Raw genomic sequence first — 24,592 nt, 5'->3', positions numbered from 1 at the left:
GTTGATTGTCTTTCACACCTATGGGTGGTATAGTCTTGGTACCTCTGAATAGCTCACCTTTGGAAAAGCAAAGTTCTTCTGTTATATTCCAGAACCCCTTCAGAGAGTCAGGAACCTCCTTAAAATCCGGCCATCCTTTTACAATAAATTCCTCAAATACTTTCCTTTCAGTGTCCTGCTCCTTCGCACACCTCCACTCCTCCTCAGAAATGGCCACTTCTCTCACCCAATAGATTACGCAACCATCTTCCTCCACTTCACCCTCACAATCGATTGAAGCTTGTGATAAAAAATCAGCTACACTATTTCTTGTACCTGGTATGTATTCCACCTGGAAATTATACTCCATCAAACCCTCCACCCATCTTTTTATTCTTGGTGTTAATTCTTCACTCTTCTTTGAGGAGAAAATCTGGATGAGGGGCCTATGATCTGTTTTTACCACAAATGGCAAACCCCACAGGTAAAATTTGAAATTTCTAATTGCCCAAGTACACGCCAGAGCCTCCCTCTCTATAACAGAATAATTCTGTTCCGCACCCTTAAGAGATCGAGAAGCAAAAGCAATTACTTTTTCCTCACCACCCACTTTCTGGGTTAAAATAGCTCCCAAACCATTAATGCTCGCATCAGTATGCAATATGGTTCTCGACCAGATGAATTCACTTCCTTTCTTCAAAAGAGATTTCAGGGGCTGAACCAAACTTGAAAAATTCACAATAAATTTAGAGTAGTAGTCAGCCAGGCCTAAAAAGGACCCGACTCCATCCTTATCCTTTGGTTCAGGTGCCTGAATAATGGAGTCCACAAACTCCAACTTGGATTTGATACCTTCGCCCGAAATAGTATGGCCTAAATAAGTCACAGCAGTAACCCTAAACTTGCATTTCTCTTTCTTTACAGTCAGTCCTGACTAAGCCAATTTGCTCAACACTTCTCTTAAAATCTTATCATGGTCACACAATGTTTTCCCATGTACCAAGATGTCATCCTGAAAGAATAAAACACCAGGAATTCCCCCTAGAACCTTCTTAATAATGCGTTGGAAACAAGCGGCTGCCGAAGCTAACCCAAACGGCATCCTTAGAAACTGGTATGCACCCAACGGTGTCACAAATGAAGTAAGGTGCCTAGACTCAGGATGCAGAACAACCTGGTGATAGGCCGACAAAAGTTCCAAAACACAAAAAAAAATTGAACCCCCCCAAACCTGACAACTCCTCTGAAATATTGGGTAAGGGTTGGCGATCCACCCATATATCTCTAAGGTCTACACACATACAAATCTGTTTCCCATCCTCCTTGGGTGCTAAAATGATAGGAGCCAACCATTCAGAAGATTTGTTTCTTCAATTACCCCTGAATCCAGTAATTTGCTAAGTTCCCTTTTAAGAGGCTCCATCATCAACTTGGGAACCCTTCTCACCTTGTGCACAGTGGGAATGGCATTACTCTTGAGTATAATTCTATGTTCAAAGTCCTTCAAACACCCCAAAACATCACTATAGACTGTGGGAAATTCCCGAGAATGTCGAAATTAGTATTTTCATTGTTTACTACCATGACCTGACAAGGAGAGTTGGGATCCAACTTGATACCCATGTCCTGTTGATGGTGCCAGCCCAACAGGTTATCGCCTCGTTTTGCCACATAGACTTTCCCAACAGTTGCTTTGTCCTGGAATTGAATTTTCATGACCCTGTAACCTACTACGTCAATTTTAGTTCCCCCGTAACTCACAGGATTGATATCTGGTTCTATCAGAGGACCATACTCATCTCCAAATATAATTTGCCAATTCTTATCGCCCATCATGGTGTAAGGTGACCCTGAATCTGCTAAGACCTTGACCACCTTATTGCCTATCCTGACCGAGCATTCGGGCATAATGATTGGTCCTTCATCCACAGCCTCAACATTCCCCACCACCTGGTTAACCTCAGGTTTCACACAAAATATCATTTTGTTTACATTTTCTGTAACAGAATCAACACTCCATTGTTTGTCACCCTTGCAAACCCTTGCGTATTGACCCCTCTTCCCGCACTTCCTGCATACAGAGTTTCTAGCATAACAGTTTAGACTATTAGCCGAATGCCCTGGATTTCCAAAGCGATAACACCGCGTTCCAGTGTCCTTGTTTTCCTTTCCTCTTTCTTTTGTGGAAACAGATGCCTTGTTGTCACTGCTCACTTTTAAAACTTCATCCTGAACATGAGTCATTTTCATAATATCAGAACTAAGGGCACCACATATTTCGTGGTCATTCATTTCTTTAATCCAGTTATTAGTACTTTCCATTCCCTCTACTATAGCAATTGCATCCCTAAGGTCAGGATTCTTTGTTAATAATTTCTCTTGGACCCGCCTGCTGTTAGTACAGCGTACAAGTTGATCTCGGATGAGAGAATCAGTGATGTCACCAAAGTCACATGTACGTGCCAATGTACGTAAAGCGGTAACAAAATTCCCCACACTTTCTGTCTTTCCTTGAACTCTTGCGAAAAATTTGTGTCCTTCTAAGACAACATTGAGCTTAGATTCAAAATGTTTTGCCAACATTGTTACAGACATTTAATAAATATCTCTCGGTTCTCCTTCTGCCCCTCCAATTGGCAATGTTTCAAGGCTGTCATATATGTTCCTGCCTTCCACACCCAAATTATGCAAAAGAACACCTTGTTTCCTTGCTGGAGAAAACGTTTCACCCCCAAGAGCTATCAAATAAGAGTCAAACAAATGTTTCCAACGCTTCCATGGCAAGATAGGTTCACCTTTATCAGATAGGAAGGCAGGTGGTTGTGACATTGAAGTTGTTGCCATTGTGAAGATAACCAAAAGAGACAAGAAAAAAATGGCAAAAATACAAAAGTCACGAATAACTTTCGAGTAAACTTCCAGGAAATAAATCCAAAATACATCCAAGATGGCGGCAACAGGTACGGTCTACTTGTTTGAAAATGACGCTGGCAAAGAACCCGGAAAAGACACGCGTCTCCTGCGACACGGTCCAGATGCCGTTTGAAAGTTAAGAGCTTCAGGCGCACATGCGCCTATCCGGATTGCTGATGCAACCGAAACTGGGGACTGGATGCATGCGCCTTTCAAGCGCCGCGCCGAACACCCAACGCCGCCAGTATCCAAGGAAAATGCCCCACTGAAAAATGAGAAGGCAGTGCTGCACCAAGGAAATCCGAAGGCAGCGCTGCACAGAGCACGCGAAGAAACGAAACAGGTACCTCACCAGCAGGATCCGCAAGCAGCGCCGCACACACCCCAGACGGCAGGTCCAACGGGATGGTCTGTGTAATACAATGTTTGTCAACGGATTCAACCAGCACACAGCAGAAGTCCCGCGAAGAAAAGGTAACTCCACTTATTCCTCTTGTTCCGTGGGTTCAAGGAGAGGTTGGTGGTGACGCCTGTCTCCTCCCAGGCACTCGTCGCCAGTGTAACAAAGACTGTCACGCACAGGTCATTAGTGCAAGTCTTTAATAAGGAACCACCAACCGGAGCAGGCAACTCATCCAAGAGCTCACATCAACTGCCCCAGAACCTCCAGCCACCAAAGTTCCCATTACACAGCAAAAGACCCAAACAATTGGCAGAATTCTTTGTCACATGCTGAGCATTCTGCCAGCCTATTTACAAAGTAGAACAGAACACAATTGCTTAATGTATTATGGTGAATACTGCTGGGCCTATGGTGATAGGAACTTTGCTGAGCAGAAATGGACACTGCTATGCCTACATAATGGGCCCACAGCTGAGGTCTTGGTGGTAGGCACACCGCTGACCCTATGGAGAAGGAATTATGCTGTGAGAACAGAATAACTAAAGAAATACCCTTAACAAGCACTATTTGCCACTATTTCTTCAGCAACTGATTTGGGGCAGGACACCCAAATATTTCCTAATTTGTTTACGTATTATATTTACAGAATTTTGTATAATGCAGGTCAGGCTTGGCGTCAGAGCACTGCACAAGAAGGTTAGATTTACAAGCATAATTAAGACAACTGGTAAAGGCCCAAGATGTGATATTTTATAGCACGTGAATGAGATGAAAAGAGAGGACTCGCATAAAGTAGCTTATAAAAACAGTTTGTATTAAGCTTTAGTAGAGCTAGGCCTGGGTAACTCTTCCAGTATATTTTATACTGCAGCGTTTCCAACTGCTTGCCCAATAAAGTACAATCCGGAATGCCAAATCCCACTATGAAATGTAATAAAACCCACATATAGGCCAGAAAAAAGACACCCCATAGTAAGGAGCACCCAATTGTGACTCTGCTAGGAAGATGGATGCAACCCAAATTTTCAAAGTATTAATCCAGCCGCTCTCCTATCATAATGTAGGTCTAGTTGAGCCCTTGGACTGAGTAGCAAAAAAGGCGGCTTGTGTGCTCCAGTCTATACGTTAACGATATTACTGATTTGTAATTTTGCATGTGTTTTGGCATGCTCGGATTCGTAATTGTTCTTGCTACTGTGGGTGCTATTGAAAATGCATGAAATAGGCATAATAGGAGCCTCCGATCTTGACGTAAAAATACATTCACTTTTTTTTCAAATGTCCCACTTAGGTGGCGTTAAATGTTCACATGCCTACAAACAGAAGAGAACTGATTTCCTTCTCTTTCATCTATAAGCATAAACAAAGAAGAAAAAATAATACAAAAATCACACTTTGGGTATGAAGGTTAAGTCACCCCGCTAAAGCTATGTTGTGGTGTATCGTTAACCCCCTAACCCAAAACCTCATCTATGCCTCCTCCATGGTGGCCGCCATGTCCACAGTTAATAACCCGTCACTACTCCATGGAGATTGTTCTTCCGGTGCTTCTCTGTCCACGTGTCTCTATTGTCAGTCCCGTGATGCAGCGCGCAGAGCGGAAGCAGACTGAGCAGCGGCTTGGGCTCATGGAGGAGAACAAGGAGAACGAGCGGCCGGCGGGGCCTCAAGGGCCCGGGAGAGGAGCTCCCGGGGACGGACTGGGGCTGGAGAGTATCCTGAAAAGAAGTCTCTTTAATGCTAAGTTGAATTCTCAGACGAAAACACTACAGAGGCGTGCTGTATGGATGTGCTGGTATTGGAAAGAACAGGAGAGAGAAATCTGCTTGCGCAGACCATTAAGTAAAAGGATAGCCTGCCGCCCTGGGGGGCACGAATGAATGGTATGGGGGCGAGGAGGCTACCACAGAAAACTCAGAAGAGGTGGTGGCGTAGTGTTGTTTGTCACCTGGGAACCCTACAGAATTCATCATGTTCGGGACAGGGCAAGACGACGCGCATGCCGGTGCGATCTAGCAAGCTGTTGTCATTCTGTTTTGGAGACACACGGTAACCATGGGAAAGAGGTGCCACAAGACTATCTGTGAGGTGTTAGATGTGATAGAACGCATTAGGGAGAAGCTGGTCACTGATGAAAGTATGCATTGTGTTAAGGAGCTGTTACTGGGCGTCGCCGAGGGATTCCCGGTGGAGTGGGAGACTCGGCTGTCAGTGCCCCTAGCCGGTGGACCTTTGAAAAGTGGGTGGCACTGTTAAAGCGATGTACTGATGAGGTACTATCACTGCCAAAGGTACCAAATGCTCTAGGGCTGCCACAGGTGAATAATCATGCTGGAGTGATTGTCACTAGTGAAGGGATCCACACGTAGGAAGCTGCCACAGTCGAAGGGAGTATTTTAAGCAGGGCTACTGTGTTATAAACCTTTAGGTGTAGGCTGTCATTGGTGAATGAACCTTTAGGGAGTTGTGATCGCAAAGGAGGCGCTGTAGCTTGGTATCGCATCTACTCAGAATGGACAGTGATTGATCAACGTACCCACTGAATCAAAGAATCTAGTGCCTTGCTTGGTTAAATCTGTCTCACCGTTAGTCCCCATTGAGTGCAATCTAGGGCAATAAATAGTATTTACTGCTTTGATGCCTGGACCCCCTACTGTAGTCTGCCATTCTACCTAATGAGCCCCCCCCCCTTCGCATTTGTCGTTATGAGTAACTAAACATTGCATGAAATGAACACGCTGCACAGACAGTGTTAACACACCAGAATGAGACTTTACATAACGCCCCACATCTACTCTCCATCCGAAGCACGTAACCATCACATATGTAATCTGCTAATGTATTTAAACCGTGCTTTGCTGATGGGATCTTAGCATTAAGTATTTCATTTGCTTGGCTACAGAGTAAAACAAACTGTTGGTGGGGTACTCTTTTTTTCTTTTTGGCAAATGATTTTCTTTGTAACCTCCAGCTTTCTTTTGTGTGGGTCTTGACGCACGACATTAAATTGTTTGAGAAGGGCTGCATGTAACATTGTGGGCAGCCATAGGTCGGCTGCAAATAATAACTGCCATCTGCTCCAGTGCTTCTTTTTTCAAATTAGATGCCAAATCATTTTTGTATTGCTTTTGTGTTTCTGAGACTGCAAACACAATTGACTGCTGTGTTCCTTGGGCAGAGGACCCTCACATCTTTGTCGTTTGCATATTTAGGCAGGCTCCAGCCTTAACCTTTTTGTTTTGAGAAATTTTACAACCCTTAGAACTAGTACCTTCCAGTGTTATGTTATTTGTATTTGTAAAGCGCACTATCACCTGTTAGGGTATCCTGGCACTGAGCAGGTGTGTGCTTAGCCCTGCCCATAGTGGGTTGGTTAATAGAAAATCTACGTCTTCAGCTTGTTGCAGAGTTCAAAAATTGGGGAGGAGGCTCTGATGTGGATTGGGAGGCTATTCCATGCTTTAGAAGTGATGTAAGAGAACGCCTGCCTGATCTCATTCTGTGTATGTATATGGGGTGTGTGCAAGTAGGAGTCTTGCATAGGGGATGTGCCTGGGTGGATGGTGTAAGGAGATACAACTGTTCAGGAAGGTGTGGCCTAAGTTGTGTAGTGCCTTTTAATGTGTGTGAGGAGTTTGAAATGAGCATGTTTGCGTATCAGGAGGTAGTGGTGCTCCCTGAGGTATAGTGTGATGTGAGTTCTGTATTGGAGGTTGAGGATGAGTCGGGCTGCTGAGTTCTGGATGGTTTGTAGTCTTCTAGTGTGTTTGGTTATACTGGTATAGAGTGTGTTCCCGTAGTCCAACTTGCTGGTAACTGGAACATGAGTGACAGTTTTTTTTAGTGTTGCTTGGGAGCCATTTGAAGACTTTCCCCAGCATCATTCAGATGGAAGCAGGATGCAGTGACGATGTTGACTTGTAGGGTCATGTCCAGTTTGCTGTCAGTGATTATTCCAAAGTTCCTGGCATGAGTACTAGGTGTGGGTCAGAGATCCGCTGGCCACCAGTTGGAGTCCCATGGAGAGGTGTTCTTGCCAAAGATGACTGCTCCTGTTTTGTCAGTGTTGAACTTGAGACAGTTCTCTTTCATCCAGTTAACGAGTTTGGTCATCCAGGCGGTGAACTTGTTTCTTGTGTTTGGGTGTCTTATCTGAAAGAGAGAGTATTGGTTGAGTGTCTTTTGGCATAGGAGAGGATGTTGATGTCGTGCAAAGATGATGATGGCCAGAGGGCTCATGTATGCTTTGAAGAGGGTAGGGCTGAGCGATTAACCTTGAGACACTCCACAGATGAGTTTTCAGGCTTCAGAGGAATAAGGTACCAGGCTGACAGCTTGTGTTCTGTATGTTAAGAAAGAGCAGATCCAGTGGAGAGCGAGCCCTTGGATGCCAATCTCTTTTATACGCCTGAGTATAGGGTCAGAGACCATGTCAAATGCTGCAGAGAGGTTAAGGAAAAAGGAAAATGAGGGCTGCCATATCTCTTCTGTTAAGGATCAAGTGGATGTTGTTTGTGGCGGCAATGAGTGTTGTTTCTGTACTAAGATTGGGCCTGAATCTGTACTGTGTGGGGTCGAGGAGATGGTGGTCGGTAAGGTGTTGGTTTATTCATTTATCTAGGACCTATGTTGGCTAAGGTAGGAGGGAGATGGATCTGTAATTGTAAACTGTGGCTGGATCATCAGATTGTTTATTGAGCAGGGGCATGACGGTAGCATGTTCCCAGGTGTCCAGGAATGAGGCTGAGTTGACAGAGGCTTTGAGCACAGGTGTTAGTGATGCGCTAATCGGTAGTAGCCCTTTGGTGAAGGCATGATGGGCGCAAGGGTCAGATGGGGCCCCCAATTAGATCGTCTTTATTGTAGCAGCAGTTTCGATGGCAGTGATGACGGGCCACAGAGTCAGGGTTTGTTCTACAGCTGTGATGGGAAGTTGAGTTGTGATGATGATGGGATCTGCTTGAGGTTGAAGATGGTGTATATGGAGTTGATTTTGTTATAGAAGAATTCCAAGAGCTTGTTGCAAAGGTTTTGTGACCAGGTGATGTTGCTGGAGCCGCGGTGGGAATCTTTGATGACAAAGATTTCCTAGCTGCTGTTAGTGCCAGTGTCGATGCAATTTGCAAGTGCTGTGTCCTGGGTGTTCCTTATCTGCTGTTGGTAGCATCGTAGGGCTGATTAAAAGATGTTTTCATATGTGGTTTCTTAACTTGTTCTCTACTTGTGCTTCAGTTGCTTGCTTTGGTGTTTCGTCAGCCTGAGTCCATTTGTGTACTAACATGCCTGTGGTCAGGCTCTTGCAGTTGGGTTGTGCATTAGGGGAAGCCAGGATGTCGACACATAATGACCCAGTTGTTGAAGTTCTGGATCGCTTTTGGCAAGTTGCTGGTGTGCTTTGGCCAGTGCTCCCAGAAGGCGGATGCCCTCTCCTCTTCTGTGATGCATTTTCAGCTGCAGGGGGTGGTTCCGGTGATGGTAGATCTGTGATGGTGCCGAATGAGTATACTAAAATTGAAGAGGACATGTTCTGCCAAGTTATAGTTGCAGGCTTGTCGACTGTGATGTTGTTGATTTAGGAGAAAATAGAGTCCAGTAGATTTCCGGCGGTGTGGGTGGCTTTGGAAATGTGCCAATTGAGGCCAAGGGTTGCAATGCTTTCTAGAAAGGCCATAGAGTTTGGGTTTGTGCGATATTCTAGGTGAAAATTGAGGAGTCTGAGGAAGGTGAATTGTACTGGCGTTGATGATAAGGGATGCAACAAAGTCTGTGATGTCATTGGCAGAATTGGTGAGGGATCCTGGTGGTCTTTATATGTGGGCCCCACCCATGGAGAAGTTAGCTGTGATGCTTATCTTGAATGTGTGGTGTTCCATGTATATGATGGAGGTGTCCAGGTGGGTGTTGCAGCTGATGGTATCTTTAGACATTATGGTACTTCCACCTCTGGGTTTGTGCTTATGGTCTTGTTTGACAGTCTTGTCAGGGTGGCTGTAGCGACCTCTGGTGCATTGGTTGGGTTTAGCATTGTTTCTGCGAGCAAGAGCGGGTCTTGAGCATAGTCCTGCAGTATGTCCCATATCTCAGTGGCATGTTAGGTGAGCGAGCGGTTGTTGAGCATGCACAAGTGTGGCCTGTTGTGTGGGTGGTGTTTGGTCTGTGTGAGCATGAGTGAGTGGCTGGTTTTGTGTGAACGATTGGGTTGCTGCTTGTTGGTGCCAGAGTGGGAGAGTGCATGAGAACTTGCAGGAGGCAGAAGTGAATGCTCCTTCTGAGTTGTGTGGTGCTGTGTGACAGCAGTGCAGCAAACAAGGGCCGAGGTTGAGGGCATGGAGGAGCGTAGCAGCGAGCAGGGGGAAAACCAGGGTTCTTGGCTCTGGGCATGTTCCAGGTGCAGACTGGCTCAAAGGGGTTTGCCTCTGAAGATCCCTTGTGAATTGAAACTTTTTAAAGATTTGTTGATGTATAATAAGAAACTGATGTGCTATATGGCAATGAGTTTTGGTATCAGCAAGGCGTCATGCAGAAATCATGCATGGAGTGTGGCTGTTGCACTGTGCTATTGTGATGTGTGCTGTTCTGCTGTGGTGTTGTGCTTGTGATGTGATAAGTGAGCTGACAAGGTTATTCCTTTTGATTTGCTAGTGAAGCTTTTCACGTGTTGTGTACATGAAGGTGGAGGAATGTTTGGTTTTGTTGAATGTTGTGTCCTCTGCTGTTACAATAGTTTCGCTGTGATAATCATTACTTAGTAGTTAGTTTGTGCATTTGAAGGTTCCATAATGTGTCAGTGTACTGTAAGATGTTCACCTGTATTATGCAAACTTACAACATTGCACCCATACTCTACTTAGTTCAGGCAGCTTTCAGTAGGTTAGAATATGCATTGAATGAAGAACGAGAAATGTAATACATTAGCAGCATTTGAAAAGGGCAGGGGAGTTTGGTGCTGGCATTCATTGTTCATGAAATTGCTGCTCATTCCCTGGAATGGTAGCTTCCCACACAGGTTACACCACCAAAAATGCATAGAGATTGAAAACTTAAGCATACCAGACTCTCCTTGTCTCCTGCAAAGTTCCTTAGTTTTCAAGCGTCTTTCCTGTCCCCTTCAAACTCTACATGGACCCCTTTCAGTCTATACCAACATTATCAAGATTCTCAAATATACCAGCGAAACTTAACTGTACCTTAAAATCACCCCGACCAACAACAATCAGGACTCAAAATATCTACTTGGCCACTCCCTATGGTGAGTTTTATTTTATGAGGTCAAGCTATTTTTCGATTCCACTGAACCCTTCTGGGGAGTGGACAAAGAACAGGTATTCTGTTCAGTCAGGTACTGAATTAGCAATTAATATCTTATTCTTGTCACATTTGCTCTATGCTCAGAGAAAAGGTCAAAAGTCAGTTTGTCTTCTTCCAATGCAAATACTTTTCCCTGTGACTGCAGAGTTCCAGGGTTTTGTAGAGTGAGCTGTCTGACCTATGTGAAGTGAAAGGCTTTTGGTATCAGGTTTTTTCTAACACACATTTATATAACTAAGTAAACTTTACAAACATTTAAAAATATATTTCAGTAGGAGTGAAAGACCATTTTTGTAGTTCTGTATGATGAAACAAATATTTCAATAGGATGAAAAAAAAGTCAGAACACTACTTGGTGATGTGCAAATGATAAATGTTTTCTTAAACCCAATTTTCAGACTATTGTTAATACAGTAAATAGTTTTATCAGTAAAGCTGCAAATTAGTGGGAAGGTTTTTGGACATTTCTTGGAAATGCCTGTAAATGACAGTGCGCATGCTATTTATTAAAAGTGAGTGTTTAAACATAAACTGAGAAACACACCTGCCCTTATGGGAAAGGTATTAGTAAACTAAGAGGCAACTCATGCATGAATCATGTGTACCCTGTATGTGTGCTAGATTTATTATGCATGGATCAAATGTTTAGTGTATTTTATCTAACAAAAGAGTATTTTTTGACGCAGAAATGCTGAACTCACACATTTGAAGGTGCACTCATGTGAGAGTGAAGAAAAAGGCAACTGTAAAATACAATATTTGTCTAGGATCACACAATTTGAGACCCGTTTCCCAGTCAAGTACATTACAGTTAGGTCGAGTGGATTATTCAAGCTACCCGACCTGCAGGTCTAGTAACATTTTTATGATTGTTCGAGGCCTGAACATGCAGACTCAAATCCTTCATCCAACTAATTTATCCCTGGGTATCAAATCTGCAGTTCATCCTGACAAAAAATGATTTCCTCCAGTGCACCAGCATCACCAAATAGTTACAGAGTCCGGTTCGCTCTTTGACATGAACCCAGTAGATTTCATTCTTCAGCTGACAGACCATGCAAAATCCTTTGACTTCCGCTTTGACATTGAACTCTGATTCAAAGAACACATCATTAGTAAGACTAAGACAACATGGTTTAAAATCCCCTGCCTAAGGAATGGAACCCTTTTCTCAGATAAGATGCCTTCTGAACAATAATGCAAAACATGGTTCTGCCCTTGTTGTTTGAGGCAATACCATACATCACTTTTAGCACCCTTGAAAGCCAACATATACACAGTAGCATATTTCATCAAGTGTCTGAAGAAATTCACCACTATCACCCTGACAGTGAAGGAACTACACTGGTTTGTTCTCCATGCTCATTTAGCATCAAAATTAACTGCACCACTTGTTGTGCCACCTGACATAACTTACCAAGAACGTAACCACCTCAAGCAGATCATATCGCACCACACCACCTCCCTCAAGTGGGTGTCACTTTCAAGTCTAGCTACTTTACCTACGAGTCCAGGAAGAATAATCTCCCAACATTCCAAACTAAGAAACTGGTCAATGTGGACAGACTGCATCACATCAGGAGCCAGGATATACCAAGAGTGGAGACCCAAGTTTCAGGAAGAAGCTGAAGACATATCTGTTTAAGAAACACTACCTCCAGCGCACAAGATTTCACCTGTTACTTACCTTGTGTATATAAATTTATTGCTTATTTGGCTCTCACCCTTGTTTGGTCCTCTTTGCTTCCCAGCTGGGATTGTGCTGTACAGTACCTGCATTGTTGCATTACGTGACTTAGTATTTACATCACAACGTGTTTTGCTCTTGGTCAGTCTTTTCTTCATCTCCACTTCTTGACCATGTGTTAGCTTTGATTCACGGTAATACACATGTCCACATGAGGGAGAGTGCTTTTTAGGTCTTGCCTGCAGATAGCCTTTAGTTGTCTATTGGCAAAAGCTCATGTGGACCATACCAAAAACGTATGCTTACTATTTGTTGACATTATTGTCTCTCTATTTGCTTGCTTTTTACTTGGTGGCTTGCTTTCCTTGCCTCTGGTTTGTCCCTCCCCAATAGCATAACCACCAATTTGATTGGCTGAGTAGTATCCTTCCACTTCTCGGTTTAGGAGACAACTTTTTTTTTCTTTCATTCAACACTCCATGAGAATGCCTGTGTTTTGTTGCTTTATCCCTTGTGTGATGGTGCACCTCTCCAAGGGCTGCTCTGTGCTCTTTGTTTCTCCCCATCCCAACACTTGCAGCTTGTCTGTAAAAGCACACTAACAGGTATTTTTTGGCCAGGTTTTGCCACAGTATTATGGAGTAAACCTCCATATCTACATCAGTAGGAGGGAAAGTTTCCTTTATCAATTTCTGATCTGATTAGGGAGATTGTTTCCATAAAAATGCATTGGGAGCCATTTATTTTGTGTCATAGTAGGCTTTCTTGTAAGATGTTGAAACTTTCCTGAATTCTTCTTTATCTTCATCCTCATAGGTTTCCTAATATAGTCTGTCTAGATGACTGTGCTTAGTCTTAACTGATTCCTTGTTGACTAGGAGCTGGATTGGATGGTGTGGTAGTCCATATTGAAGTTATAGGGACTTGTATATCTGCTGCTTTTTAATTCAGTTAAAGAGGTCTTCTACTGTGTTTTGACTAGGGTGACCAGATTCCTCCAGGGAAATAGACGTGGCCAACAAATTTGCTTTGTCCTCTTTAATGGCATGACTCCATGATTTTTTTTTTTTTTGGGCAGGAGTCTTGCTTTTTAGTATGACACTGCTAAATTTAATAATGTGATATTCTGACCATGGACACGGAAGGAGCAGTATAGTATTTGATGTTATGATATTGGTCCAAACCTGATTTAGAATATGCCTCTTGAGATAGGTTGGAGGAAGGTTTGTGAGATATTTAGTGATTAATTCAGAAAACTCATTATCTTTGAGTCTTGCTTGAGCATTTACCTCCCAGTAGCTGATATCCCCAATTACTATCAAGTGGGAACTGTTATTGAGAAGGTAACCTAATAATTCATTGAATTGCATTGGAAATTAGGCAATGTATAAAGTGTGTCTCTAAGTGAACATAAATGTCCAAGAAGAATTGCCAAATTTATCTCAACTGCAAGCTTTTCTGTGTTGTTAATAGAAGATACCGGTGGAATGGCTGGACTAAACTAATTTTTATTGTCTGGCTTGACAGTGCAACTGTTGCTAGACAATTATGTGAGAATCACCAGGAGAGGGTATTTGGCTCTGCCACATATTGGGAGTCAGGAGTACATGTTTTGGTTGGGCAGAAGTTGTGTGCTTCCACAAAGACGTGCTTGCCCGCTGCACAGCTGTGATAACTTTGTTTTTCGAGCTGCCCAAGCGTGAACATTTAGAGGCACCCATGACATTGTATTGCTATTACAATGTCCTAGATAACTAGATAATTTATTTTGTTTTTGTCTTTTTGTCTGCCGGCAGCACAGTTGGGAGGATGCCACTCTAACCAATTTGGATTTTTGGGCCTGATCTAGCTGTGTAACTGCAACCTGACCTTTTAACCTACACTAATATTATCCTACAGTTCTTTGCTTCCACACAAATACATATCCATTCCAATGCTATTTACTTGTAATGCTTCACATTATCCTACAGCATTGCTTTGAAGCCAGATCTTTTGGCATTGCCAATGGCTCTTAACAACTATGGAAACTCCCACGTCCATTTTGTACTACTCACCAGCCTCAACAACTCGCCCCCCTGGCCTCACCACCACGTGTCGACCTCAACACTAACACAGCTGCCCGGGACCTCATCAACTGGATCGTAGACTGTGCCAACACCTTAGCACCCACCAATAAATCCTCCAACAGGCGCACATCAATGAAAGCCAATTGGTTCACCCCGCCCTCAAGGAGTCCAAACAAAACTGTAGATGGCTCAAAAGAAAAGGGCGTACCAACAAGACCTCCACCAACCACGAAGCCTTCTAAAAAGCCATAAACATACACCGCATGAACAACACACACAACAGCAAAGAACTCTTTGCAGTCATCAGCGAACTGACCAACTCCAGAGCGAGCTCCACGAACATCTCCCCCTCCCCACAAGAACTCTGCAACAACTTCTCCACCTACTTCCACCGCAAGATAGTAGACATGTATGACAGTTTCCCGACTCAGGACCATCCCACGCCCACCACCGTCATATCCACCAGTGAAGCTCCTCCAAACCCCCACCACCTACTCTGCTGGGCCAACATCTCCGACAAAGAAACCCTCAACATCCTGAACTCCATCCACTCCGGCTCTCCCTCCGATCCCTGCCCCCACCACATCTTCAACAAAGCAAGCAGCACCATCGCACCCAAACTCCGGCACATCATCAACCGCTCCTTTGAAACTGCCACCTTCCCAGAAATGTGGAAACACGCCGAAATCAAACCCTTACTGAAGAAACCCACTGCAGACCCAGACGACCTCAAGAACTTCTGGCCCATCTCTCTACTCCCCTCCCCAGCTAAAGTCATCGTAGAGGCTGTCAACGCACAACTCATCAAATTCATCGAACTCAACATCCTGGACCCCTCACAGTCAGGCTTCCGGAGCAACCACAGCACCAAGACCGCCCTCCTCAACGCCACAGATGACATTCGCATTCTCCTAGACAGGGGTGAGACTGAGGCTCTCATCCTCCTCGACCTTTCCGCCGCCTTCGATACCATATCTCCCACCGCACTCTACGGACTCCTCTCCACGACACTGGCATCTGAGACCAGGCACTAGAATGGATCACCTCCTTCCTGTCTGACAGGACCCAAAAAGTCAGACTCCCCTCTCCCCCTTCTACTTAGAAGCCACCATGATCATCTGCGGCATCCCGCAAGGCTCCTCTGGGAGCCCCACTCTCTTCAACCTCTACATGGCTGCCCCTAGCCACCATCGCCAGACTACATGCACTCAACATCGTCTCATATGCCGACGACACTCTGCCAATCATCTCCCTCACCAACGATCCGCACACAGCCAAAGCCAACTTCCACTGCGGAACTAGGGCAGTTGCCGCCTGGATGAAGGAGAGTAGCCTCAAGGTAAATACCGAAGAAAACCGAAGTCCTCGTTACCGGCAACAACCCCTTTTTTTTTTCTTATTTTGTTTTTTAAAACAGAATATATAAGAAAACTCGCATCGCGTCTGGCCTCTCATCCGGCCGGACTCAGACTTGTGTGCCATTGGCACGGACTTGACTGAAATAGCAGCACCCACTGCCTGCTACTTACAATTATCAGTTCGGAAAGACAGAGTGCACTGGTTGCTGGAGATCCCTCTTTTTCCAGCCCAAAAGATAAAAACTTAATTAAAAAAAAAAAAAAAGCCATTAGAAAAGCAAATGTCAGAAGAAAGTTTGGGACAGTTTTAGCATAGTTGGAGATTTGGTATGAATTAATAAGACTGCAGCACGGGGACAGTTGATCATTTACCTTCTTTAGCTATGGGTCAATCAAAATCACATCTCTGTAACCTTTACTCTCTTTTATGTAAAGCTCACTCTATTTACTGAGACTGTCTTTCCTGAATCAAGCTATCGTTTTTTTGGTTGTACATATTAATTATGTCTGTTTTAAAGTGGCTTGCACAATATATATGTAAAACTACAGTTTATCTAACTTTAGCTGATGTGAGGTCACAGAGGAATGCGTCTAAATCACTGATGTGTTTAGTATCATGTGATCTTTCCATATAAGCATAAGTGCTTTCCTTAACATGGACTTCAGTTCTGCAGATTATTAAAGAATCCCAGCAGCAGCACGGCTTACGACATGGCGATTTCCAGAGATATAGGTGGGTATATGCCAAGAATTGCTTCAGTCGTCAGCGATGTCCTTCACCTTTAAAGCATCTTTGACCATTTTCTGGACATTGGATGAAAATATAAAGACTGGTGTTCTTTTCTAGGGGCTATTGCTCTCGCAGGCTGAGGCGCCTTCGGAAGACTCTAAATTTTAAGATGGGGAACAGACACAAGTTCACAGGAAAGAAGGTGACAGAAGAGCTGCTGACAGACAACAGGTATGTGGCGAATGTATGATTGGACTGGAGGAGAGGTGTGTAGGCTCGAAATACATGCAACTTCTCGGTGAACCATCCTTGTGTGGTCACCTGTGATTAAAGTTTATTTTATACTGTAGTTTTAAACCGTATGTCTGTTAAACAATGTTTAATGTATACATTTGTTTTCCTATCTTGCTAATCAATTATAACTAAATCTTAAGTATTGGTGTAAAATGTTAATTTCTCTCTTGATATACACTACTCTACTCGCAAAGCCATTTATGTCCGTAAGTGTACATAAATGTCTATATTTAGTTGTCTCAGGTATTCACAAAAGAATACCTTGCATGCATAAATTCATTTACTGCTGCACATATCTACGACACAGTTGCATACAGTTATGCTACAGTAAACCTGCTAAATATATCTGGAGTAGAGAGATAAAGATGCTGTTTAAATTGAGAGTGTGTGTGCCGACAAACATGAGCTTGTGGGCATTCACAAACTCCTGACCAGTCCCTTCACGTTCTGAAAAGGGTCAGAAGCAAAAGGCGTTACGTAACCCCTTTCAGGGTGGGAAGTGGGGTTAGCTTCCCTAAAGTGTTGTGGTGCAGTACAGCAAGGGATTTCTCTGTAAGGAAAAATGTTTCTCTTGTTGCGATAAAAAATAAATAGTGATCGCACAGTGTGGCTGAATTTCCTTGGTGCAACATTACATTCTGTAGTTTTCCACACAGGTGAGGGTAAAAATGTCACATGAAACTTTGAGTAGTTCACTGGAAGCCTACAACTAGCACATCTTTCCAGGCTAACTACTGGAAGTGTTATGCAAATTGCAAATAGTAAATTGGTGCACCTTTTGCGAATAGTAGTAAAATGGTGCGCTTTTATTTGTAAGGGTACTCCTTTTCATGCAGATTTGTTACTTTTTTGGTGAATCAGACAGTGTTTTATGCCATATACATCTTGCATTCTTCCCGATTCACATAATTCAGACCAGTGTGAACTTCATAGTTCAGTGCCAAATGCAAGTACACTTCGTGTTCAGTTCCTAAATACTTTTATTAGATTAAATTCCATATACTGTTGTTTAATTGCTATTCTCCCATGCAAGGATGGTGATTTAAAATCTTCTGTTTTCTGGAGCTGATGAATGTGGTATTTCCGCCAGCTACATATACTGCATCTACTGGGTGGGTTAATGGCTCTAGGGACAACAACATTTTAGTTTAGTACTTATGCCTAGTATATTAGGGTTTGACATTGATAGAGGATGTGCATGGAGTCGCCAGTTCGTTGGTGCTGTTGGCACATTTAATGTTTTACACGTGACATTGTCAGAGATCCTAGGCAGAGCATACAAGATTTTGTCCTACCAAATCCTCTCCTCCACTTTTTCGAGAAAAATGGCCAGCATCCCAAAAGTATAAAGGATTGGAGTATTTACACAGCAAAAAAAAAGATTTATAAGCACGGACAGATAAGCGAAGAGGACCTGCCTCTCATATGGCCACTCTGCTGCCTTCCAGTCTGTCCTGTTTCCATCACTTTGGGGGGTGGGGGGGTTGTATTTACATTGGGGCCTGCAAACGTACAAGCAAGCATAATATTTGTTTTCCTCTGCATTTCTTTTCAGACCATTTTTCTCCCTTCTTTAGTAACACAAAAGGATGATGGACGGAGTGCTGAAACTTTTCAAACACTCACCCCCAGTCACAGATCTGGCTTTAATCCATTGTTCTTTTGCTCACCATGCCACCCCCTTTTGGACCCAGCCATATGGAAATGAATGGAAGGCAGGTCCTTCATGGACCAGGAACAAGCATTCTGGGGCCGGGTTTGGAGTGTCACCCCTCCTCAGCCGTGCTAGCTTGAATCCAGTGGCACAGTGAGTAAAGGACCTACATCTGGGCATACCCTGGCCACTTATGGCGACGATAGCAACACAAAAGGATGATGGACGGAGTGCTGAAACCTTTAAAATAATTGATTGTTCTTTGCTCACCATGCCACCCCAGTTTGTACCCAACTGGAGTGGCATAGTTGCTCGCGGTGCCACTGGATTCAAGCTAACTTGGCTGATGAGGGTGATACCCCGTAACCAGTCCCAGGATGCTTGTTTCCAGTCCAAGGGGGGGCCTGTTTCAACAGCCTTCCACGTAGAATTAGATCCTATTTGTTCCTGCTCTATACCCAAATAACTATAGTTTTACAGTAAGTTCCTGACTCTATCACATATAGATATTGATGGTGGCAGTCCATTCCTCCCTGGTCTTCGACAGTACCCCTAAAGGCTGTACAGTATGTAGGTGCATGTCTGAATAAAATATGGACCCAAATGTCTCCCAGGCTAATGACTTGGTACACAGTTACTTTTAAATGTCCTTTGTTGAACCCTAACACTAAATGCTAAAGGTAGTGCTTCCTAAATGTTTTAGAACCACTTTATTACTGTACTCTACATTTGCACTACTGCTTCTAAACTGTTCTATGCTACATAGTAATGCAATATGTGCAGCTCTGTTTCTGTTCTTCACCATTGTAATATTTGCTGCCTTGTATTGTGCATCACCACGATAGAAAGCATACTTTTTGGGTACCACTATGCACAGCTATTGGCTTGTTTTTTTTAGTTATTGTGAAAGTTAACGATACACTTATTATGCTCTACTGCTGGTCAATACCTGCTGTACTCCTACAGGTAACCATAGCTGTTGCACCAGTGTGCAGTAATCCATATCACTCATTCTTGTCCGGTGAAAACCGTGACCCTTTCTGCAACAGGCACACCTTTCATATATGCTCCCGGCAGCGTTAGTATAGTGTAAACGTGGGCAACAAGGAGGACATGCGCAGGTTGAGAGAATACCACAAAGTTTCTTCCAGATAGCTGGTAATGGACGTACACTGACATGGGACTCTAACATGCCATTCTGGTTGTGTGAGCACCTGCTGCATCTGCCACAGAAACATCCATGCTATAGCTCTGCCTTTGGTGATGGCATATGATGTTACATATCGAACAAAGCTTTAGGGCAAAATGTTGATATTGATGACTTTAGAACCAGCAAAATATGCATTGTTAGTGTATACCTTAAATAGATAGAGTACATGGCCTTGTGGTCATTGTCTTAACATAGTTTGTGTTTCATAGTTCTGTTTTAGTAATCGGTCTTTTAATTACTTCTCTTTGTCAGGTACTTGCTGCTTATCCTTATGGATGTTGAGCGGGCATGGAGCTATGCCATGCAGCTGAAGCAAGAGTCCAACACAGAACCTCGGAAGCGCTTCCATCTTTTATCACGTCTACGCAAAGCAGTGAAGCGGGCTGAAGAGCTAGAGACGTTGTGTGAAAGTGAGCGGGTGGATGCCAAGACCAAACTGGAGGCCCAGGTGGGATTTTTATTGTTTCCTTTGTCATTGACAAAGGGGCATTGACTGGATGTGTCAGGAGACTCATCAGCAGAAATTGTGTCGGTCTATCATTTTCAAGTGAATGGGCCTTTTCGGTATTCTGATACACTGATCAAAAACACTTGTGCAAACCTTCTTGGAGCGTCCCTCTCTCACAATATCTTTCACTTGCTTTGGCATGTATTTCACTGTTCTCCGGTGTTCTTGCGGTTGAGGCAGCGCACATAAAAACTTAATATATGTAAAGATAATAACATCAACTGAATTTCTTTTATCAAGTCATGTTGCTGCTCCTCCTCCCGTATAACCCATCTGCTTAATCTTAATCTCTGCAGGCATACATGGTGTACCACCGTGGGATGCTGTACTTTGAGCAGCAGGATTGGAAGGAAGCCATGGAGTCCTTCAAGCAGTGCAAGTGAGTGTCCCTACTGCTCAGACATACCCTCTCTGCACTAAGGAGTGAGATAATTGGGCCTCCTGGCTTTATGTTTTTTGTTTTTTTAGCATTTACGTCTCTATTTGTGCATTTTGTTTGGTATTTTATTGGTATTTATCCGTATTTATTTAGTGTTTTAGAGAATTAATTGAATTGCAAAATGGTATATTTCCATATATATTTAACTGATAAACATGCATTCAAACTATGATGCCTGTCACATTTTAATACATTAAGCAGCCAAATATTACAAAACACTACACCCAGAGATAAATATTAGCTTTATATCCTATATATGTTAACAAATCCCTACATTTAAGGAAATCCCATCCTGCTTTTTAACTCCCCAGACTATCTATCTGCTCAGCAGCCAGCCGTGAATTCATAAAGAACAGCATGAAGCGTCTCTCACAAAAGGATAATTTTCTGTATTTTTCGACTTTTGAAAATACATAGACTGTAAGCACATCGTCCTCTGTCTGTATTTATCTGTTTAAAAAAAGTAAAAACGGAAATCTGGGAGTCTTAGATTTAAAGCTGTGCATAAACAGGGGTTTGGAAGACGAAATACGGATTAAGAATTATAAGTGGAGAGGAAATGTGGGATGGGGAGCCTTTTGTTTGTCTGTCTTTATGTGGTGGTTGGAGCTGGAAGACGTTTTCTGTATGAATGACTAGAGATGGATTGCCTCGATTTTTTTTTTGATTTTTATTATTTCATATCCTGCATGGTGGTGTGTGGCTTCTTGTTTTCAGTTTTTTTCTGCCCGGTAGGGCGGGCAATCTAGTTTGGCAGTGGTGTAGCTGCCCTGACACACAATACTGCATTAGATGCAAATTCACCCGGGAAATATCGGATAGTAACAGTTCTTACTTACAGCACCTAATACAGTAGAAGTGTAGCACAAAGCACTTTTTGGCAGTGTTTAGGAAGGGTGAGATATATGGAAGATTATGAATACCATTTGAACACCGAAAGCATAGTTATTCTTTGGGTGTCCCGGGGAGGGTGGGTATCTGAGGCAAAATTAGTTGAGTTTAGGAATACAGATTTTAGTGAAATTGTATCTTTAAAGCTTTGGGGTGGTTGCCCAGTTCTGATACAGTTGAAAGTCTATTAGAAAGCTTATGTAATTACTATTACCATTCAAATTCCTGCTCAATCACAACTTTAAATAAATCTTCAAGTTTGATGAAAACAATTATCAGAATCTGGTTTGAGCTGCTAACCTGAGAAATGTCTAGCTGACAGATATAAACTATCAAGGGACGAGCAAACATCCTGTATGTTGAAGAGAAACTGAGCATAATTTGTAGTACTGTGTCTGAAAGGTCTTGAAATGTATCTAATGTCACACGTTCTTGAATAATTTTGTTTCCTGGGAACTTTCCCTCCTGATGTGATTAATGGCAAGAAGAATGGTTTGCCCCACCTCCGTTATCTTACGCAGTTTTTTTTCTGTTTTGTTCCTCCGTTCCCTTACCACTTGTTTACTGTTGGACCTGGCTTTTTGACAGGGACATCCCCAAACTGTTTGCCTCCTTCCTCCTATTTTTTCTGACCTGTTGTTGTTGGCTTTTGACCTCTGGGCACTTTACCACTGCTAATCAGTGCTAAAGTGCATATGCTCTCTGTGTAAATTGTGCTGTTGATTGGTTTATCCATGATTGGCTATTTAATTTACTTATAAGTCCCTAGTAGAGTGCACTATATGTGCCTAGGGCCTGTAGATTAAATGCTGCTAGTGGGCCTGCAGCACTGGTTGTGCCACCCACTTCAGTAGCCCCTTAACCTTGTCTCAGGCCTGCCATTGCAAGGCCTGTGTGTGCAGTTTCACTGCCACTTCGACTTGGCATTTAAAAGTACTTGCCAAGCCTAGAACTCCCCTTTTTCTACATATAAGTCACCCCTAATGTGTGCCCTAGGTAACCCCTAGAGCCGGGTGCTATGTGGGTAAAAGGCAGGACATGTACCTGTGTAGTTATATGTCCTGGTAGTGTAAAACTCCTAAATTCGTTTTTACACTACTGTGAGGCCTGCTCCCTTCACAGGCTAACATTGGGGCTGCCCTCATACATTGTTGAAGTGGCAGCTGCTGATCTGAAAAGAGCAGGAAGGTCATATTTAGTATGGCCAGAATGGTAATACAAAATCCTGCTGACTGGTGAAGTCGGATTTAATATTACTATTCTAGAAATGCCACTTTTAGAAAGTGAGCATTTCTTTGCACTTAAATCTTTCTGTGCCCTTCAATCCATGTCTGGCTAGGTTTAGTTGACAGCTCCTTGTGCATTCACTCAGACACACCCCAAACACAGGGTACTCAGCCTCCCTGGCATACATCTGCATTTTGAATGGGTCTTCCTGGGCTGGGAGGGTGGAGGGCCTGCCCTCACACAAAGGACTGCCACACCCCCTACTGGGACCCTGGCAGACAGGATTGAACTGAAAGGGGGCCTGGTGCATTTCTTAGACACCCTTTGAAGTCACCCCCACTTCAAAGGCACAACTTAGTATAAAACAGGGCCTCTGCCCTACCTCATCAGACACTTGCTGGAGAAGAAACCTGAACCAGAAACTACATCCTGCCAAGAAGAACTGCCTGGCTGCTCAAAGGACTCACCTGTCTGCTTTCTCCAAAGGACTGCTGCCTTGCTGTTGGCCTGCTGCCTTGCTGAACTCTTGTCTGTCTGTAAAAGTGCTCTCCAAGGGCTTGGATAGAGCTTGCCTCCTGTTCCCTGAGTCTCAGGACCAAAAAGACTTCTCTTTTTCACTTGGAAGCTTTGCGCGCCGAAATTTTCGACGCACAGCTTGCTCCGCGGCGAGAAAAACGCCGCACACCGACGCTGATTGACGCAACGCCTTCGGGACGACCGGAACTTCGACGCACGGCCTCGCAAGGACAACGCCGCAAGACTCCCAGAGGAGAAATCGACGCAACGCCTGCCGAGAGATCGAAACTTCGACGCACAGCCCCGCGGAACGACGCGCAGCCGGAAAACAAGCAGGAGAATCCACGCATAGACCCGGGACATCTGGTAATCCCAGCGACCCATAGAAAGAGACTGTCCGCGCGCCGGATAACGACGCACGACTTCCCCGCGTGAAAAATAATGACGCAAGTCAGTGTGTGCTGGGGAGAAATCGACGCACACACCATTTTTCCATGTATCTCTTCTTCTGTGGCCCTTTGCAGAGATTTTCCACCAGAAACCAGGTACTTTGTGCTTGAAAAAGACTTTGTTTGCTTTTTAAAGACTTGAGGCACGTTATATCACTTTTCAGTGATATCTTTACAAATTCATATTGCATCTTTGATCGTTTTGACCTGCAAATACCCAGATAAATATTTTATATTTTTCTAAACACTGTGTGGTGTATTTTTGTGATGTTATATTATGGTATTGTATGATTTATTGCACAAACGCTTTACACATTGCCTTCTAAGTTAAGCCTGACTGCTCGTGCCAAGCTACCAGAGGGTGGGCACAGGCTGATTTTGGATTGTGTGTGATTTACCCTGACTAGAGTGAGGGTTCTTGCTTGGACAGAGGGCAACCTGACTGCCAACCAAAAACCCCATTTCTAACATTGGTGATCAGCGGTGAGGATAGGACTTGTGTTTGTGCAGTGACATACAGTAGCTAAGTATTTCACTACCTACCCACAGTTGACGGTCAACTTGATTTTTCATCTTTTTGCTTTTGGTTCTCTGATGTCCTCCTGGATATACTATTGATATTTTGGATTTTGGTTTTTGCCGGTAAGATCTTATCAGAATGGGATTGTGTACCTACTCATTCTTTGTACCTACTGACCACCTCACTAAGGCTGACCTAAGGAAGCTTTGCAGAAAATGGGGCCTTCCTGTAGCAAGGAGATCTACTAAGATGGAAATGCTACATAACTACATAGTCTGGGGGGAAGAAAGATGGGCAGAGAGAGAGGCAGCAAGAAACCAAATGACTAAGTACCCCTCAGATGAGGAGGAGGACTGCTCACATGAGGAGGAAGACTGCTCACAGGAGGAGGACTACTCCTCAGATGAGGAAAGAGACCCAGAGAGAGATGAATGGCTCCT

The 24,592-nt window shown here is 43.6% G+C and overlaps 1 protein-coding gene across 1 annotated transcript in view; it reads left to right on the top strand.

The window, feature by feature from the left end:
- The first annotated feature begins 4,846 nt into the window (after positions 1 to 4,846).
- SRP68 (signal recognition particle 68) overlaps positions 4,847 to 24,592 on the top strand; it is a 309,007-nt gene continuing 289,261 nt past the window's right edge. Inside the window, exons 1-5 of the mRNA XM_069200204.1 lie at positions 4,847 to 5,008; positions 16,381 to 16,447; positions 16,562 to 16,675; positions 19,855 to 20,050; positions 20,407 to 20,489. Of these exons, the coding sequence (XP_069056305.1) occupies positions 4,879 to 5,008; positions 16,381 to 16,447; positions 16,562 to 16,675; positions 19,855 to 20,050; positions 20,407 to 20,489 (590 nt within the window). The 5' untranslated portion in view covers positions 4,847 to 4,878. The remainder of the gene's footprint in view (positions 5,009 to 16,380; positions 16,448 to 16,561; positions 16,676 to 19,854; positions 20,051 to 20,406; positions 20,490 to 24,592) is intronic.

The sequence above is a fragment of the Pleurodeles waltl genome, chromosome 7 (assembly GCF_031143425.1).
Source record: "Pleurodeles waltl isolate 20211129_DDA chromosome 7, aPleWal1.hap1.20221129, whole genome shotgun sequence".
NCBI classification, from domain to species: Eukaryota; Metazoa; Chordata; class Amphibia; order Caudata; family Salamandridae; genus Pleurodeles; species Pleurodeles waltl.
Note: the sequence above shows the minus strand (reverse complement) of the source record. Positions and strands in the feature narration are given on the sequence as shown.